At 35.3% G+C, this 18934-nt stretch overlaps 4 protein-coding genes across 6 annotated transcripts; 2 read left to right on the top strand and 2 right to left on the bottom strand.

The window, feature by feature from the left end:
• Positions 1–986: 986 nt before the first annotated feature.
• LOC114733345 (nudix hydrolase 25-like) lies at positions 987–4984 on the bottom strand. Of its 3 annotated transcripts, XM_028920802.1 has the most exons (7): positions 4830–4984; positions 4053–4103; positions 2820–2912; positions 2403–2497; positions 1451–1562; positions 1260–1367; positions 987–1068 (listed from the first exon to the last, which is right to left on the bottom strand). In XM_028920802.1, exons 1-6 carry the CDS (start codon positions 4893–4895, stop codon positions 1263–1265), a joined length of 522 nt encoding a protein of 173 aa, XP_028776635.1. In that variant the 5' UTR covers positions 4896–4984; the 3' UTR covers positions 987–1068; positions 1260–1262. The 3 variants fall into 3 exon arrangements, with proteins under 3 accessions (XP_028776635.1, XP_028776634.1, XP_028776636.1); XM_028920801.1 differs by lacking the exon at positions 987–1068 and having other exon boundaries at positions 1092–1367; positions 4830–4983; XM_028920803.1 differs by lacking the exons at positions 987–1068; positions 4053–4103 and having other exon boundaries at positions 1092–1367.
• A 3110-nt stretch (positions 4985–8094) lies between these two features.
• On the top strand, positions 8095–9806 carry LOC114733338 (disease resistance protein RPM1-like). Its single transcript, XM_028920784.1, has 2 exons — positions 8095–9661; positions 9769–9806. Exons 1-2 carry the CDS (start codon positions 8095–8097, stop codon positions 9804–9806), a joined length of 1605 nt encoding a protein of 534 aa, XP_028776617.1.
• LOC114733344 (disease resistance protein RPM1-like) lies at positions 9758–11037 on the top strand. The gene is made up of 2 exons (XM_028920800.1): positions 9758–10693; positions 10863–11037. The coding sequence occupies exon 1, from the start codon at positions 9817–9819 to the stop codon at positions 10690–10692; it is 876 nt and encodes a 291-aa protein (XP_028776633.1). The 5' UTR covers positions 9758–9816; the 3' UTR covers position 10693; positions 10863–11037.
• Positions 11038–11319: 282 nt separating this feature from the next.
• Positions 11320–17130, bottom strand: LOC114733340 (probable sulfate transporter 3.3). Its single transcript, XM_028920792.1, has 13 exons — positions 16810–17130; positions 16669–16717; positions 16345–16552; positions 16090–16261; positions 15580–15645; positions 13877–13990; positions 13635–13751; positions 13163–13289; positions 12635–12921; positions 12283–12473; positions 12107–12192; positions 11792–11868; positions 11320–11705 (listed from the first exon to the last, which is right to left on the bottom strand). The coding sequence occupies exons 1-13, from the start codon at positions 17113–17115 to the stop codon at positions 11520–11522; spliced, it is 1986 nt and encodes a 661-aa protein (XP_028776625.1). The 5' UTR covers positions 17116–17130; the 3' UTR covers positions 11320–11519.
• Positions 17131–18934: the final 1804 nt, after the last annotated feature.

Here is an 18934-nt window from a genome sequence, read left to right as displayed (position 1 = left end):
ACTACCAAAAAAATTAATCATAAATTAAAATTTCACCAATAATTACTGGTATTTTTAATTATATTAAAATGAAAAATTATTATTTTAAATAATATTTGATAAGCAGAATATAAAATAAATTTTCAAATTTTCCTAATCAGACTGAACAAACTTTCCTTATTAATATAACAATCATTATCAAGAATCAAGATAAAGCAGCGGTGCCATCTAATCAGAACTCAGAAGTTTATGTTCCTTTTTTTTTTTCCCAGGCCAAAAGAAGTTTATCATTATATCTCTTAATGATAAAAAATATAAATATCATTAAATTTTTTCCAACTATAAAATCATCTTTAAAAAAGATTATTTATACATAATTTGGAAAATGAAACACAATATTGCTTTTTTTCGCCAGAGACACGTAATAGTGTATGAGAAATTAGAATCCATAAGCTTTGAGACCCTCACTTGAGAGTTGAGACAGTTAATTACAGGGCGATATTGTCTCACAGCTTTTATGTTACCGCGAGAATTTGCTAAACTTTTCTCACGGTCATATCTTATCCGTGAGAAATTGAGAAATTTTCTTCGTTTGATTATTTATTTTATTAAAAGCCCCGTTTTTAAGTGAACTTCCACTATCACAATAATGTCCATTCTATGAAGGGAAATGCTTTTGCAATTTTTTTTTTTTTAATTCTTTGACGGTAAGTTCTCCAGTAAAACAGAGTAAGCTTATATCTTTTACAACGGAACATCGCATTACTCCTCTCTTGTCATAATTCTATTCAAATTAAACAGCAAATACACCACATACACACAAAATCTACCTAATTCTTAGTCCTCTAAAAGTTGATTAACGGAGTTAATTTTTCTCACAAAAATCTATATCTATGTATCTAAAAAATTTATAAGAAGCCGCACTTATTTATAAGTCATTAACAATAACGCATGTTACACAGGGCTTCAAGCAATAGACGATGCCTTTTTTCCAGTTACTTTAGAGATTCTTGATCTAAAGTATTTTGAAAACAAGTTTGTAGCCAATCACTAGGCTTCCTACACCACATACCATTTGTATAGAGACGCCTGCAAACGTAATCCCAGCAAAGTTAAGAGGGGAAAAATAATTAGGTACTGACACACATATCTCATCATTAAAAGCAGGAAACGATAAGTTCTAACCATGTAACTACTATCTATTTACAAAGAGACAAGTGCTATCAAGTTGTTTAAATAAGATTACTTAACGATATGGATAGAACTACAATGACTTGTACCATTCACCACTTTGAAGATTTACATTTGGCAGATATTGCATTCCCTTGGAAGTAAGGCTTAAAGGTTCTCAAAACTTCTTCATAGATTGGTTTTTTATATTCCGCGGCCTGTAATAATTTATCCGCAATTAGTCTTTCCAAGAGCAAAATAAAAACACTTTAACGTTTATAAGAAACTTTTAGCAACTAGCCTGGTCAATAACTTCTTCAGGGCTTGACCATTTCCATTCTGCAAATTCAGGGTCTGCTTCACCATTAGCTAAGTTGATCTCACTGTCATCTTTAGTGAATCGCATGAGAAACCTATCAAGCATTCAGTATTAATGTAGCAAGCAGAGTGTCGGTAAAATACTGAATTAATTTACTCAGAACAAAAAATAAGATAATACCAATTTAATTAACAACATGATCAAAGAAAAATAGTAACCATCATATGCCAAGCCTACTCAGTAACAGAAATTTTACAGAAGACTGGAAACATTGATGGCAAGACCATAGAACAAAGTCCAAGAACTACTCCACTACATCGAGGATGACAAGTTAATGACCTGTACAAAAGTCACTTTTCTCCTTCAAAAAATACAATTACAGCAAGGCCTATCTGTTCAGATACTACATCTCTCAGAGGCTATGGTGATTAGGAACATGAAAAATAATACCAGAGCCATTCAGAGGAACTTTTTCACACCCCACAATCCAGGCCTTATATTGAACTAATGTCTTTCACACTCAGAGGGCTTTGATTTTCCCCCTTCTTCCCTCTCCCTTTAAGAGCAAGAATGACATGTTAACCTCTGCACGTTAAGCAACCTTAGTCTGAGGCATGCTTTTAACCAGGTACAAACTGACAAGGCTTTTGCCTTCCTTCGTTGTCTATTTGTTAATGTCAAACCATGGCTTAATCACTTATTGCCTACATGCCACGCAAGCATATACGTGAACCCATGTATGGCAGAAACAATACAAAGATACAGAATGACAGTGGTTCTTAAATGCTTCCATGTGGCATGCACAGGAATGATACCGCGACATTGTAGGTCAAAATTTCAATACGGAAATAAAACTCAGGTTTTTCTTTAATGTGACAAGTATGCAAGTACTTGGTCATTCAATCAATGACTTGAAAGCAAAACACAAGCGCACCACTTTTGTGCATGTCCATGCCAATCACCTCTCCAGAGCCGATTGACTTTAGCCTTCACATGAGGCGGAAAGTCATAGGTTAACCATCTTGGGACCTGTCAAAGATACAAAACGATTAACCTCCATTCAATCATAAAATCATGCTCAAAAGAATTACTAATATAATGTATCAAAACCAGCATGATGTCTAACTGCTTCTCTTATATCCAAGTCGAGCAGTATAGCTTCTTCCATTTCTAACATTTTTTGTTCACCTTTTAATACTCAAGGATAAAAGTAATCTAGATTGCACATGGATATTTAGTTGTCAGATAGCACTTGTTTATAGAGCATAGATGAAAGCCTGCACATTACTCACTTTTTAGCAAAATAAATAATAAAAACCAAAACAAACTCATGATAGAAATCTGCACAAACCTCAGCAATTATTTCAGCAGATACTATTCCAGTTTCTTGTCGCAGTTCCCGAATGGCAGCAGATATAGGCTCTTCACCATCTTCAATTCCGCCCTGATATTCAAGAATACAAAAGAACATAACATATATATTATCTTAGCAAAAGAATTTGAAGCCATGCTAGAGTTGAAAATTTATTACAGGCGAAATGAGAAAAAAATTCCCAAATTCATATCTAAAATACGAGAGTCCACTTCTGAAAAAGCTTGGAACTACAGTCTATATCCCTCTCCACAGCATTCTAAGCTATACTTTATGGAAATTTTCAGAAGGGATCTGGCTGCTCAGTATATTGTAAGACCAAAATTGACCCAGGCCAACAATAGGAAGAAAATTTTCATATGCAGGAGAGCTGCTAATGATAATGCATTGAATATACTGAGGGAACAACAAGACAACCTTAAACGAAAGGCAGCATAACACTCTGTGGCATATTGCTGGAAAAATCCTCTCGTGAGAACGTGACAAGAGGAATCAGAATTTCAATAAAGACAGTAAGCCCTTCCCAGCTCCCACCAGTAAAGCAACAGAATGGTGATTGCATTTGAAACAAAATTAAGCTACTAAATTATTAACATACTCTTGGCGTTGATGTGCCATCTATTTTCAAATAGTTAGCATGTCACGAGAAAGCTAGCTCAAAATAGGCATTAAGATCGTATGATTCACAATGAGTCACAAAGTCAATGTTATGAGTCGATGACTAAATCAAAGTAGCCATGTCTATGAATCTCACGATTCTACTTCAACTGCATGAAGATATTAGATATCACCAGAGTTGCGGAGTTGGATCCATCGCAACTCAACAGAAGTTAACTGCAAAGAATACATCTTCATGAATTTGTTTTAAGTGGAAACCAGTAATCACACAGGAGAGGCAGGATAGACGTTAACTTTATTGGAACCGAGTTAATGTAGCCATGTCTAGTGTTATTAAATTACGAGTCACGAAAGAAAAGCAAAAGAAGATGATAGTTGAGAAGTTGGGATCATTTAAAGAATGAATAATGCGCATTTTTTTACCAAAACACTTACTTTGGACTTATCATGTATTTCCCTTAGCTCCTGGGTTAAATCTATAATCCTAAGTATTTTATGCCCATTGGAGGAATACACGTGTTATCCATCTTCTTCGCATTAATGGGGTAAAATATGTTGTTCTCAAGGCTGAAACAGCATGTAAAGGAAAGTCACCTGAGGCATTTGCCATGCTCCTGGAGAATTCAATTTAGAAGCCACAAAAACCTGAAATAAACGATTGGGTTTCATGGATTCTTCCTCTTGCTCATCTAGATATACATACTGGACCAAAAAGACTGTGATGTGGACGAGAAGCTGCAATTTTTCTTCAGATATATACATGTCTTTACAATTTTCTGAACAGGTTGATGATTTAAAATGTAAACCATAGACTGTGAATGGCAAAATTTTCACAAATACAAATATTATTTTTTATTAAAAAAATACTAATAGCATATCAAACTCAGACTACCAGAAAATAGAAAGGAGAGAATCAATAAAAGCAATATTTAAAAATGATTGACAACTATAACCAGGTTTTGAATGAAAACAGAACAGAACTTAGGATCTCGGTCAGGGACGAACAGAAGAGAAACAAAATTTATAAAATCCTTGCAGTTTTCATTTACAACTGTTGCAACACTGCTACTCCAGTTACTTGAGCTTTTAAGCAGTAAGTTATGACGATTGGCAAGAGGAAAACGGCAATACACTAGTATAATTTTCTAAATCTAGATAAGCAAAAACACGCTGAAACACAAATCATGAACTATAGATTTTATTCCAGCATACATAGCTCATAAAGGAGATGTTTACCCCAAAATAGAAAACAATGAATCAAAAGTAAACCATAAGCAATCAATTTTACAGAACAGAAAAGTGCAGATTCCTGAAAGCTAAGGGGGGGGGGGAATTAGTGAGGCCAGAGAATGAAGGAGGAGCAGCAAAAACCTGATCATCGGAGTTGATAATACAGACTCCGACATTGGGACGGTAACCTTGAGGAAGATCCTCCATGGCTTTTGAGAGAGAGAGGGGGGGGGAGTAGTGATGATAATGGGATCTGCGTCAGAATTTGAGAATGAAAATGGGGGAGAGAGAGTAGTGGTGAAGATGCTTGTGACCTGGGAGCTATAATGCGTGAGGCAGAGGCTGTCCTGTAAGCGTTATTTTTGGTGTGTGTGGGACTGCGAATTAGTAAACCTCGCTGACTATGACGCAAGGTGGACTCAAACGCACGGAGGGGTGGTGCCCCTCTTTTCTTATCCTGCGCACTCTCGTGAACGAAAATCAATATACTCCTCCGGTCCTAATTATAAGACCCAATTGACTTATTTGAGGAGATTAAGGAAGTAAGTTAAATTGGTTATTTATAATAAATAAGTGTTGTCATTCCTAAAATATCCTTACTAATTAAGTATATTGGCTAAAACTATAATTATCAGAAGGATTATCTTGAAAAAAAAATGCATAAATATAAGAGACAAAATGGATTGGGTCTTATAATTAGGACCAAATAAAAAGTCAAATTGGGTCTTATAATAAGGACCAGAGGAGTATTATTCTTTTCATAAAATTATCTTCCACGTATTTATTTTATACTACCTCTGTTTTTTATTATAGAAACTTATTTGATTTTTAATTTGATCCTAAATATAAAATCTTAATCTATTTTATTTTTTATATTTATTTATTTTTTTAAAATAGTTCTTAAAGTGGTTGCACATATGAAAGGTTTCATGAAATGATAACTCTAGGTAATATACATAATTAACAAGAGTGTTTTAGGAAAGATAACACTTATTCATAATAAATAATTAACTTAACTAATTTCTTTAATCTTTCCAAATTAGTCAATTAGAACTTATAAAATTATTTTTAAAATTATAGTTTGGTTTCTACTCAAACATTTTTATTCTTTTCATTTGATCCAATGACTATTTACTAAAATCAATTATATGTTGCATTGAAAATTAAATAATGTTGTTAGTAATTTATAAACAGTTTTTTTATAATATTCTTTACAAAAATTAATAAAATACATATATCTTTCATATAGTTGATACTCAATGTAAATAAATTTATAATAAGCCATATTTTTTTATAAACAATAAATATTAAAAGATGAGTATGAGATTTTTTTTTGGCCAAAAGAGTATGAGTCTTTTTGAATGAAAAGAAAATTAGCTCGGCGCAAGATAGCAGAAAGAGTCAAAATCAGAGCACGGGAGAAGAATTATAAGGAAAATGCAGCGAGTAAGCAGGGAAGGGAAAAGCAAGGGGGACCACCACTAGGAGCGTTGACTTTGAGATTGATATTAAAAATTCGAATCAATTAATTTAACTACCTCTCTGTCACCTTTTCCCCACTTTGCCATCGCCATCGATAATGTTTAAATTATTATATTCTCTCCCTTTTGACATTCTTTGTTTTGTGTTTGCTTTTAGTAATTACCAGATTATATTATTATTGCACTAAAAAAGAATAAATTGCGTATTACCACCTTGTCAAAATTATCAAATGCCCTTGAAATTACAACATAATCTCGCAAATATTATAAAAGTATTTCAATTCGGGAATAGTGATAATTTTAAACATCTTTTCGTAAATAAAACATTACATTATAATTTTCAAAAGTACGAATAATAAATTAAAAATTAATAATAATTTATTATATACTGTTTGTTAAAAGTATTTTTATTTTTCTTGAAACCATTGATTATTATTTATTAATTATGAAACTTGAAATATCTTTCTTTTAAAATCGCAATTATATACTATTGGTTCCCAAATTTTGCTTACATGGAAGTTTAAAAAGTTCTGCATCCTCATGTAATTTGCCCCTTTTAAATTTCAAAAAAAACCACTTAAATTTCAAAACCGTAAATTAGGAATTCATACAGTAATATATTGTTGTTTACTTTTTAAATATAATCAATTATTATTAAAGTATAGGAAATAAGAGTAATTGGGATTTTAAAATTCACAATTTTTTTTGGGTTTTCCTTCACCTTTAATATATACAAAAACCACTTTTAAGAAGGTGACTAAGATTTTGTGCCCTCATTTTTTAAAAACTGTACTCATTTTATAATAAATGGTTGAATTGTAAGTAAAAGCATTAAAAAAAATCTAAATTAGAGTTGCCTTAACTGACATGCATTAGTCCTAATGAGCGGAGTTATAACAATTTGAGCATGAGAGCTTAAATTTAGATCTATATTAATGTACAAAATATATTTAAAAGAGTTACTCTCAATTGAGTTTCACAGTGCTCAAGTATAACACAATAATGCTAAATACTCTTCTGGTCTTTAATATAAAACCTATTTAACTAATTTGATTAGATTAAGGAAGTTAGGTAAGCTAGTTAATTATAAAAAATGACATGTTTTTTCTAAAACACCATAATCATCTTTCTTAACATACTCCCTCCCTCACTTGCTTGATTATGGTTGATGAAGTATCGATAGGAATAATTTAGAGAAAACTGACAAATATGATAAATAAATCTTATATTTAATGTCAAAATTAATTTAATAATTAGATCTTGTATTAGGAACTGAAGGAACTGAAGGAGTATCATATAATTATATCACAAAAATTACAGTCGCCTTGATGCAATCCTCTAAAGGCTTGGCGAAATATTGTCCTAAATTCATTTTGATGTATCGGGTATAATTCCACTCTTGAAGTTACAGCTTCAGAATGGAATCTCTTTGCATGGCCACTAAGGAAAGCATAATTATAATTTAAGTAAGGTTATGAATCAATTCAAGGCAATAACTGTACGGCAATGTGGAATGTTGTAAATTTATTGCGAAACATGCTTATATGATAGCATTAACAAACATTTCGTGCAGGTCTTTTCCTCTTACTTTCTCCTTGCAAAAAAGTGGATATTGGACGAAAAATAGTTCTCTTTATGCCTTCCCCAGTACATGGGGTTTCTCCTTGATGGAATAAAAGCATAATTAAGATTCGTCAGGAAAGGTTGCAAACACAATTAAGGGAATGCTAATTCTTTAAAGAAAATTAAATCTGAACCGTTAAGATTAGTTCTAAATGGTCTAGATCTTGGAGTTGATCATCCATCATGTTTATACACAGGAACACACAAGCTAAAAAGGATTATCAAGTGAGCCCAAAGAAAAAGATCTTGATTATTAGAAGTTAAAATCGTACCCCTTCTTCGGAAACACATCGTTGAAGAGGATGGCAAAAAAAGTTGTGGAATTTCGACTGAATGAGCTCTTCCAAGTCCTCAACGAGGAGTTCCAATTGAAGAGAGGAGCTGAACAAGACATTGTGAGCATCAAACGCCAAGTAAAATCCATAAGGGCCTTCTTAGGCAGCATCGATGATAACAAATTAGAGTACGAAGACCAAAGTCTCGAGTCATGGATTAACAGAGTGAGAGATGTTGCTTATGAAATTGAAGATATCGTTGACGAGTTCTTGCTCTACATTTTCGAACATCGTTGGGATGAAGATCGCCCACACACCTCACCGTCGTGTTCCTTCGTCAGAAACTGCAAAACCAACTACAAAATCGGCTCTGAATTGCGAAACATCAGAGCCAAAATCAAGGGAATACCCGACAAGCCAAGGAAGTACGATGTTGTTTCAAGCGTGGTACCAGAAAGCAGCAAAATGACTCATCAGTTTCGGAGCAGTTTGTATAACGTAGTGGACGAAGGCCAACTGGTTGGCGTTGGTCGGATGGAGGCCAAAGAGACTCTGCTTGGTTGTCTCTTAGAGGGTGATGACTCTGCCATGAATAAAGTAGTGGCAATTGTTGCAGAAGGAGGGATGGGGAAAACCACCATGGCACGTCAAATCCATCATCATGGTTATATCAGAGAGTGCTTCAAGAAGATAGTGTTTGTGACGCTTTCTCAATCGTTAAACGAAGAGGAGCTTCTAACCGACATGGTTCAGCAGCTCTGCAATGTTGGTTCTCAGGAAATCCTATCTCACACGATGAGCACCCATGAACTGAAAGAAACCATGAAGGGTTTGATTCAATCTGCAAGATATTTGATTGTACTTGATGACGTGTGGAAAAAAGAGCATTGGGATTGCGTGAAACTCGCATTTCCCAATGAACACTGTGCCAGCAGAATCTTAATCACCACTCGTAACGAAGAGGTGGCAAGATACGCGACAACCTGCGACGACTCCCAAGGTACCATGTTTCACCTGCAACGTTTATCTGAAAGTGATTCGTGGGGACTATTCTGTAAGAAAACATTCTCTTCCCAGCCTTGCCCTCCTCATTTAGAACCCATCTGCAGACAAATGGTAGACAAATGTGAAGGGCTTCCTCTTGCCATCTCAGTGCTCAGTGGCCTATTGGGTACTAAAAATAAGAACAGGGTTGAAGAATGGGTGATGGTTCAACGTATTCTTGATAACGTTGAACTAAAAGGAAACATTAATCCTCGTTTGAACAAAGTACTTTCGTTGGCCTTTGACGATTTACCTTATAATCTCAAGCCATGTTTCTTGCTCTTAAGCGTGTTCCCTGAGAACCACTTGATCGAGCCCATGAGACTAGTTCGATTATGGGTCTCAGATGGAAATAATAAGATGACAGAGGAAGTAGCAGAAAGCTATTTGTGCGAACTTCTCAATAGAAATTTGATACAAATAGCCAAGTACACACTTGATGGAAGGATCATGTGTTTTCGCATCCATGACCTGATACACGAAACTGTTGTCCTCAAATCAAGAGCAATAAGTTTCGCTGAACCAATCACAAATGAGGAAAATGCAAGAAGTTGGCCTGAAAGAGCAAGAAGATTATCTATATACGAGGGAAGTGCATATGTCCCTGAAATTAAGAACACCTCGTGGTCTCGACTTCGTTCTTTGTTTCTATTTCAGACACATTCCTTGATAAGGTCAAACTTACGAGATGGTAACTTCAAGCTGATGAATGTGTTGGAATTGAACGGGACCCCACTGGAAACATTTCCCGAAGCTATCACCAAACTGTTCCTCTTGAGGTATTTGAGCTTGAGAAATACAAGAATCTCCAGTCTTCCTGCATCAATTGGGAATCTGCATCATCTGGAGACATTGGATCTCAAGCTGACACGCGTCACTGAGCTACCTTCGGAGATATATAAGCTCTACAAACTCCACCATCTTTTGATATCTCAATACAAGGATCACGAAACAGGGTCTCGTATCCCTCTAGAAACAGCAAGTTGTGGCATAAAGTGGAAAAACTACCACAACAACTTAACCCATGTCACGAAATTGGACATATTTCGTGTACAAGGTTTCATAGCAACGTCTGCAATAGGTTGTCTGGTTTCATTACAGAAGCTAGGCATAGTTGAAGTACCAAACGAAGAACAAAGTGACTTCTTTGAGAAAGGCTTGGGGATGTTGACCCAACTGAGAAGACTGTGTTTGGTTAATCTGCAAAACCATCAATGGAGTGCTCTGTGCTCATCCATCTCAAAAATGAGCTATCTACGTTCGCTGTCTCTTAATACAAGTGGGAAATTTGACTTGCAAGATGTGAAGTCTCCACCTGCACTTCTTGAAAGGCTGTGTTTGGTTGGTGAACTAGATAAGTTACCAAGTTGGTTGTGTTCTCTGAAGAACTTGAAGGTGCTGAAGCTAGTGGGCTCTCGACTTAAGGAGGATCCTATTCTGTGTCTTGAGAAGTTGCAGAGCTTGGAGGTGATTGGACTTTATGACGCTTTGGATGATGGCGTGACGATGCGCATGTCGTCTGCTTTCTATGATAGAATACAGTGGTTTATCATGGGAGAACGTAAGCTACAACTTTATTAAGGTGCGTTCTACAACTTAGCGTGTCTTGCAAATCTTGCTTGAAACCATATTTTGAATAATTATGACTATATATACATATATATGGTTTCTTTTACGCATATACTGATTAGTTGATATTGAGATCAAATGGTGTTTGAATTCATTCGTATGCATCTCATTTAATTTTTCAGGATTGGTTGAAGACATGTCCATTTATGCCAATTCAAGAGATATATTCATTAAGGGACTTCTCGGCTTCCACCATTAGACCAACTACTTAATTTGTATTTATACTATGTTGTTGCTACAATTATGAATGTATCATAATTACATTTTATTCTTGTGTTAAAATTAATCTTTCATGCATCATCAAAACTTTTATCAGCAAATGATCAGAAGTTGGGGATTCTCACTTCTTGCGTGTATACTGAAATCTATCACAAGAATTAAGGATGGCTTAAAGAGTATATATTATACATGTCCATCAACTTTATTCCAAAGTTTCAGAAATAAATTATAAGGAATCATTTTTTTCAGTACTAAATTCTTGATTCATTTATGTTTCGTTATGAACATGCTACTTTTTTATTGTTCAATTATAAATCCACCCTATTCCTACGCAACTTTTCAACAAGCAGGGAGACTATAGTCACGCACGACAAAATGTTAAAGTCTATTTCCCTTTCAGATGAATGCTTCTCAATCCTCATAATATCAAATCGTTTTAGACCAAAGAAATATACAATTAGCTCCATCTCATAGCTACTCTACTCTCTTTCTCTCCTTCCTTGCAGCTTCTTCATCTTTACTTTTGCTGATTCAGTCTGCAATCTTGCTTGTATAGTTTATCAGAAGTGAGGAATTTCTTGTGCCCCTTCTTCCATATTTGATGCTTGGCCCTTCGTCACAGATGAAAGCGAAGCCACAGCCTCCCCAACTGTTAAGAAAAGGTTGTCTGCTCTCATCAAGTCATTGCCTTCGTCTGCTTTTTTCAACTTCTCCATAACCTCAGCCAGAGGATTCACGAGCACAATCTGTCCCAGTCAAGGTTTGAGCACTTTTGGTCAAGGCAAATAAAGTAGCAAAACCACTAAAAGCATATGAGATTTAGCATTCTTGCCTCAACGCCCTTATTTTTCATTGCTTGTTTCAGTTCTCTGAAAAGTGAGACTCCACTTGTGTCTACGCTGCTCACAGCTGAAATGTGGTTCAATGCTCCTTTAATTTGAATATAGTACTAAACATGCGCTATAATATGCTTTAGCTAACTTTCCTCAATCAATGCACCAAAAGTTAAGAAGAATGGATATAAGACCCAACATATACAGGACAGATATAAAGCACTATTATCAGATTTCTATCTGATAACGTACGGTTGGGCCGAAACTAAAATAACAGACTATCAAAATTCCTATTTCAAAATTAATCAGGCTACCTGACATTTCCAGAATCACATATTGAAGCCTTGAGCTTTTCTTGATGTTATCTTCCTCTTCATATTCTTCGATCCATCGTAAGATCCTGAATAAAACAGAGGCTGGTAGTTTAGTAACGGGGGAAAGACCAATCAATCATTGATAAAACTGACAATTTGTGATGTTGAAACCCAACCTCTCGTTGAGATATGTGATGTTTGCGAAATTGATGGGAGCCTCGATGCTTAAAATGAGAAGACCAGGCAACTTCACAGCTTCCTCATAATGATCAACATTTCGATATATATCTGTACCGGGTATGTTGCCCAACATCACTGTCTTAGGCCTTGTAACTTGCAGGAGGATCTTCAGAATTGACAACCCAACCTGATCAATAGCATGATTATCACCTCCATGTTATTTTAAGAGGAAAAGATATCATAAACCTTTTACTTTGCCTGTTCTCGAGGAACACCTAGAGTTTGGAAGTCATAATAACGCTGTTGCCAGTAGAAGCCTTTATAAGAAATAGTGAAACATATACTTACTGCCAGAGCAAGGCCTTCTTGAACAGAGATAAAAATGACTCCGAAGAACGCGGTGAGCATTACAATAAAGTCATATTTGTCTAACTTCCAGATGTAATAAGCAGCAGGGATATCAATGAGACCAATTACTGCTGTGACTATGATTGCTCCCAGTACAACATTCGGAGTGTACTGAAACAGCGGCATAAGAAACAGGAGTGTCACCATAACTGTCATGGACATTACTATATTTGATACAGCTGTTTTTGCTCCCGCATTGTTATTGACAGCTGATCTAGAGAAAGCACCTGAAATTCATAGTTAAATTGAGTGAATTATGAAGAAGCCCATGCACTTTCCCCGAAAAAAATTTACGTCCATGTGTGAATCTAACAGGTAATAGAATGCTGTATCAGACATCGTAGGACTCTTCAAATCACAAATGGATATCATCAAAGTGATACTTAATTATTCCTGCCTATCATTTTTGGGTTTATTCCTGTCCATCATTTTTGGGTGGTTTTTATTTTCTAAGCATTTGACATGTACCTGTAGTGACATAGCAGGAAGTGAAGGAGCCAACCACATTCATGAAGCCGATTGCCATCATCTCCTTATTTCCATCCACTTTGTAGCTCTTGAGAGCTGCAAAAGTCCTTCCTACTGCAATACCTTCCTGTTTGCGAAAGTCCCGTAATATTTAATGAGGATAAATCCCTTTCTCTTTTGAAAGTTTAATATGAAACACAGAATCCTAAAGATACAATACGAATGCAACAATGTTTAATGGTGCCCTTCTAATTGTACTATAAAAAGTTGTGATTGTAGTTCTTATGGTTTTAAAGAATCTTACTGTAGTCCTTACTGATAAAACCCTGTATATTTCTACGTACCAGGATGGTACATAGTAAGTGAGGTTAACAAAACTTAATGTTGATTGAAACAAAAGAGTTGAATACAGTTATTCAACCTACAAAGAAACAAACAGTTAAAAGGGAAATAAAGAAAAGTAAAACTTAACAGTGAGGGACAAAACGCCAGTGATAAGCCCAGTTTTGATTACAAGACCCAGATGAGTTCCATTAAAGCGCAGCATATTCCATGAAGGAGGATTTAGACCTTCTTGCAGTTTTCCTATCTACCAAACACACCAGCAGCATATGTTGTTAGCAATAAGACATAAAGTGATGTTTGGCCAAAAAAGAAAAAAAGTAGAATTGAAGTGAAACAAGTAATGCAGCTGTTTGAGCGAGTGACACATACAACGCTGATGCCATGATGCTGAGCCTTTATTGCAAATACCAGAAGGGTAGAGATTATCACAGACACAAGAGGAGCACCAGCTGAGACCCAGAAAAGCTTTGGCTTCCTCATGCTCTACACAAAAAGATTGCAAGGGATGTGAATTACTTCTATCCTATGATATGAAAAATTCTAGGATCCATAAGATGAGCTAACAGGCATTTGCTTAGATATTAGATATAGAAATCTAAATATATGCAAGTTCTATCCAATCTTGGTCAAAATCTAGAAAGTAAAACACCCGCAGATTTCAAGGACATAATATTTCTTTAAGTTCCCATTCCCAGAGAATCATAGGCAATGGTATGAATTATGTTAAGTTGGTTTCTTTTATTGTGTTTTGTTGGAGGAGTGGAAACCAAATCGTGTGAAGAATAGCTATGATTCAGTATTCTGTTAAAGATTATTAGGCTAAAGTGAGATACTTTTATGAATGTTGGTGTCAAATTTGTTCTCTATCTATCTATATATTCTCTGATGCTTTATCATATCATTACAGGTAGGAAAGAAAAGAACGATGAAACCAAAACAGGTATTCTAATGTTCCTTCTCGGAGAATTAAATTCAGAATCCAACTTCAACCTCACCAAAATAAAGTGGAGACTTTAACCTAGGCCTATTATTTTCCCAGTTGCTATGTTTTATTCACTTTTGACACTCCTGTATTGCTGCGAAATTTCTCTAAATCTTATTAAATTAGGATTTCGTTTCGAATCCCAAAATTGTCCCTTTTTCATTTTTTTCTTCGAATCCAATCACGCAAGCGAAAACTTTTTGGGCAGTCCAAGTGTTCAAGAGTGAAGTATGATGTGAATGATGACCCCGAACCGTCTTAACGGGATAATAAAATAAGTTATGCGAGTGTGCTTCCTAAAAATAACTTTCCAAGAGCTGCCAAAAAAAAAGAAGAAGACGACTTTCCGAGACAAAATCAAGACTAATGGGGTGTTTTGAAACACCCAAAAATGCTTTTCAGAAACACTTTTTGGTAAAACAAGACAAACTACTCTACATATTTACCTCGTATACTGTAAAAATGCTTTTAAAATAATAGTTTGGTTTCCATCCAAATACCCTTTAAAACTTTTGTGTCATTAGACTAGAGGTCCTTTTCGTAATTGAGTTTCGGGAATAAAGTTTAAACAAAATTGGGATTATATATATTAAAATTATATTAAAAATAAAACATTTTTTAGAAAAATATATGCATGTAATAAAATTATATGTAGTAATTTAAATCTGAATCATTTATTACTTATCCTTTCAGGTCATAACAGAGAGAACGTAGGGTTCAATATATATAGGTGTCAACACAAAGTGTATGAAATGTGTAAGTTTCCTGAGTTTGATCCAGGTGTTTGATCTCTGTCCCAGGTGAAAATGGAGATTGTCCCCATTTAATACTGCCAATAGAATGCCCACCTTACAATCTCACTGCATGTTGCCGCTTCTAGTTTTTATTGTATGCGTATATATCCAATCCAACAAAAAATAATGTAAAAAAATTATCTCTGCTGAGTATTTCTTAATATTATAATTTATTGTTCAAGTTAAATTATAATATTCCTGGGTGGGATTCTTGGCTAGTGAAGGAAAAGGCCAAATGGGTAATAATGCTAAGATGCAAACAAAAAGTAGCAGAGTGACAGAGAGGAATAACGTACAACGTGTCTTGCCAGTAGGAGTAACACCAAGAAGCAAAAACCCATCACTATTGTTTGCCAGGACCACTGCACCAAAATCCACCAATTATCATTTCTCAGATGCAGAAACCAAAATGCTTTCAAAGCCAGAGTAAAAGGTTCCAGTACACAGTTTTGAAATGAAAGGGAAGATTTCAGGTGGCAAAAGAAACTGACCCCTGGACTATAAAAAGATCATCAGTTCATCGCTAAGTTGGATAAACTTTGAAATGATCAAATAAAGTAGCTCCAGGTGGTGGCTGAGCTGAGTCATCTTGGATGTCTTTATATGAAGCTGTTTTTACGTGCAGAGTTTGATATTATCGCGCAAGGATTAAGACTGTATCCAGGCCCACGCGAATCTCACGCCCAGGTATGCAATCTCAATCCTTGGTTGTGTGTGTCTTGGTGAATGTGATGAACTTGATTAAGAAATTTGGAGCGGAGCGAGCAAAGGCAAATCAAAAGGAAGAGAGAAACAAAAAAGCGAACCTCATGGGTATTGTGAAAAACTGAGGTCATCACAGGTATGAGGCCCATCTTGGTGGTGAAATGTGTGATTCCCAGTAAGCCTTTTAGTTGTTGCAGAGACACAATAATGGCTGCTCCAGCCATGAACCCAATCAGAATGGCCTTTGATAAGAAGTCAATGATGAAGCCTAGCCTGCAAAGTCGTCAGAAATTAATACTCCTTCACAAGATATATAATAAACCAAAACCATGCAGGTGAATAGATAAATAAATGACCTTAGGATTCCAAGAGACGCTTGAAAGAGACCAGCAAAGAAGGTAGAAGTGAAAGCTAGCTCCAGAAACAGAACAGGGTCAGAAGCTGGGGACACCTCTTGCCTCAGCATCGACCCCAGCACAAGAGACGCAATGGACACAGGCCCTACCGCAAGGTCCCTTGAACTTCCCAGCACGGCATAAACCAGAGGAGGCACAAAGCTGGAATCTGCAGAAACACATCCAGAAACCAGACACATAAAGGCTCAAGCTTGATACGGTACAAAATTTGCAGAATGAGTAATCCCAGAAAATCAACATCTCATTATGTAAAGTAACACTCACAGAGCCCAACAATTGGAGGAAGACTTGCCAGCTTAGCATAACTGATTCCCTGAGTATATAACAGAGGGCACTGGTAAGCGGACGCATGGAGATAGAACTGTCTGAGACTGTGTAAGATACATCAGAATGAGTGTTACTGACCTGCGGGATGGCCAAGCTGGCAATGGTGAGGCCAGAAACGATGTCGGATTTCAAGAGAGAAAGGTTGTAATTGGGACCCCATTGAAGAATAGGGAAGAAATACTGGGCTGCAAGGACCAGCTTGTTCTTCAATGGCTGCCCCTTGAATTGGCGAAGAGGGTCGTCAGGGAAGAACATTTCTTTCAGCTTGGCACTCAGCTTCTCGAGGGTGGTCCGGCGAGGCGGCACCACCACCTTGTGAGTTTCTTCCATGTTTATTTGGAGGCAATGCGAGAGCACAGCTCTGTTGCCGCCATTAGGCTCCATGGAGGAAGAGGAGCAGGAGAAAATTGTTTAATGAAAGGGAGAAGGATGCTGTGGTGAGAATGGGTGGTGTTTGGTTCAGGCAATGAAGCTATTTATGTTTCGGCTTCGGGGTCTGGTAAGCTCTAGCCCATTAATCAACGCACGCCTTGCTGAGAACCGCTAGACAGCCATGTCGCACTTACGAGTATTACTGGACAAAAGGATAAAAAAAATTAAAAAAATATGCCATAAATTATCTAAATGCCATTCGGCCAAAATAGTAATAATAATAATAATAATAATAATGAAAAACGCCAAATGTAACAGAGGGGGTTATAAGAGTGCTGAGTTGGACTTACCATATACATGCATCTATGATTCATTGACCATTATGCTTATATTAGCCATCAATATCATCAAGGCAACATTTAAAAAACTGGTAAGTTGGCAAATGAAAACTAGCGAGACTATATCCTGAAAATCAGACTAATTATATATTGACAAAGTTACTTTAATTATATTCGACAATACTCAAATATTTTTTAGTATGAAAAATAAATAAAATATAAAAATATTAGGCATAACTCATACTACCTCCAGTCCTAATTATAAGGCCTCGTTTAATTTATAAATTATAAACAAGATTTAATAATTATGAGTAGAGGTAGTATTTCATAATAGCTCATTTCAATAAAGATTCTTCCCTGATAATGGGAAAACAAAAGCATACTAATTTTTTTTTTTTGGGTGGATGCAGGAATCCAGAGAAATTAAAATGAATCAACAAGTAAATAGATTATAAAGTTAATATTATTGTAGGTAGTTTAATTAAATTTTAATTTTAGTTCTTGTAGTTTCATAAGAATTTGATCAATCTGATTATACGAGTCAAAACCAAAACTCGTTATTAAAAATATAGGGATTAATTGTTAACCTTAAACTAAATCTTCATGAAATTACAGTACCAAAACTAACAATTTAAAATTACAGGAAAAAAAATCAATATTTGATCAAACTATAAAAATTAACAATTATGTTAAGCCTGGGTTATATTGATAGTGAAAATGAGGGGGGAAATTACATAGTCTGCTTCAACATGTTTAATTTTTATTTGGAATATATTTGTTTTTAGTAAAAATATATTGACTGGTGTAAAACACTTCCCGATATCACGTGTCTTTGAATAATCATTTCACGTTTGAAAAAATAATAATTTTTATTTTTATTTTACTGCCTCACGAAAATATGAACAAAAAATTATAAACTATGTGCGAACTGATGCAAACGCAAGTTCTTCCCCCGTTTCCGGTATGAGGGGTGAGAGCCAATTTGTCTGTCCTTATTTGAAATTTTCCTATCATCAGTTAACATAACAGGGCTGCCTTGCCCTTGCCAATCAAGATTAGGCACAGTTTTGGTACAAATTTAATTTAATAACATTTTATTACCTAATTTATTTAATATATCATTGTAATTGGTATATATTCAATTTCTTTTTTCAATCCATGCTCTTAAATAAGGGCGAGCTTGGAAGAATATTTCATTTTGAAATAAGATTAATTAATGAATTATTTTCCTTAATCTCAACGGGACTAAAATTGAAACGTAATTTAAATGGAAGTGAGAGAGAAATAACCTCCATCCTTTTCTTATTTAAGCTTATTTTAAAAAGATCATGTTTAAATCTTTAATACTTTTCTGGTGCTTAATGCATTAAAGCTTATTGTAAAATAAGTCTTACATATAAGATTAACACTAACTCCCTAATTAGGTCATATATTAAATACTGAAAAGGTATACTTGTTATGTTTGTTTTTTGGCCTAAGCATTTCTTCGGTTT

The sequence above is a fragment of the Neltuma alba genome, unplaced genomic scaffold, assembly GCF_004799145.2.
Source record: "Neltuma alba isolate B1F8T4 unplaced genomic scaffold, ASM479914v2 tig00012994_pilon, whole genome shotgun sequence".
NCBI classification, from domain to species: Eukaryota; Viridiplantae; Streptophyta; class Magnoliopsida; order Fabales; family Fabaceae; genus Neltuma; species Neltuma alba.
The sequence above is the reverse complement of the archived record's forward strand: the minus strand, read 5'-3'. Positions and strand labels throughout refer to the sequence as shown.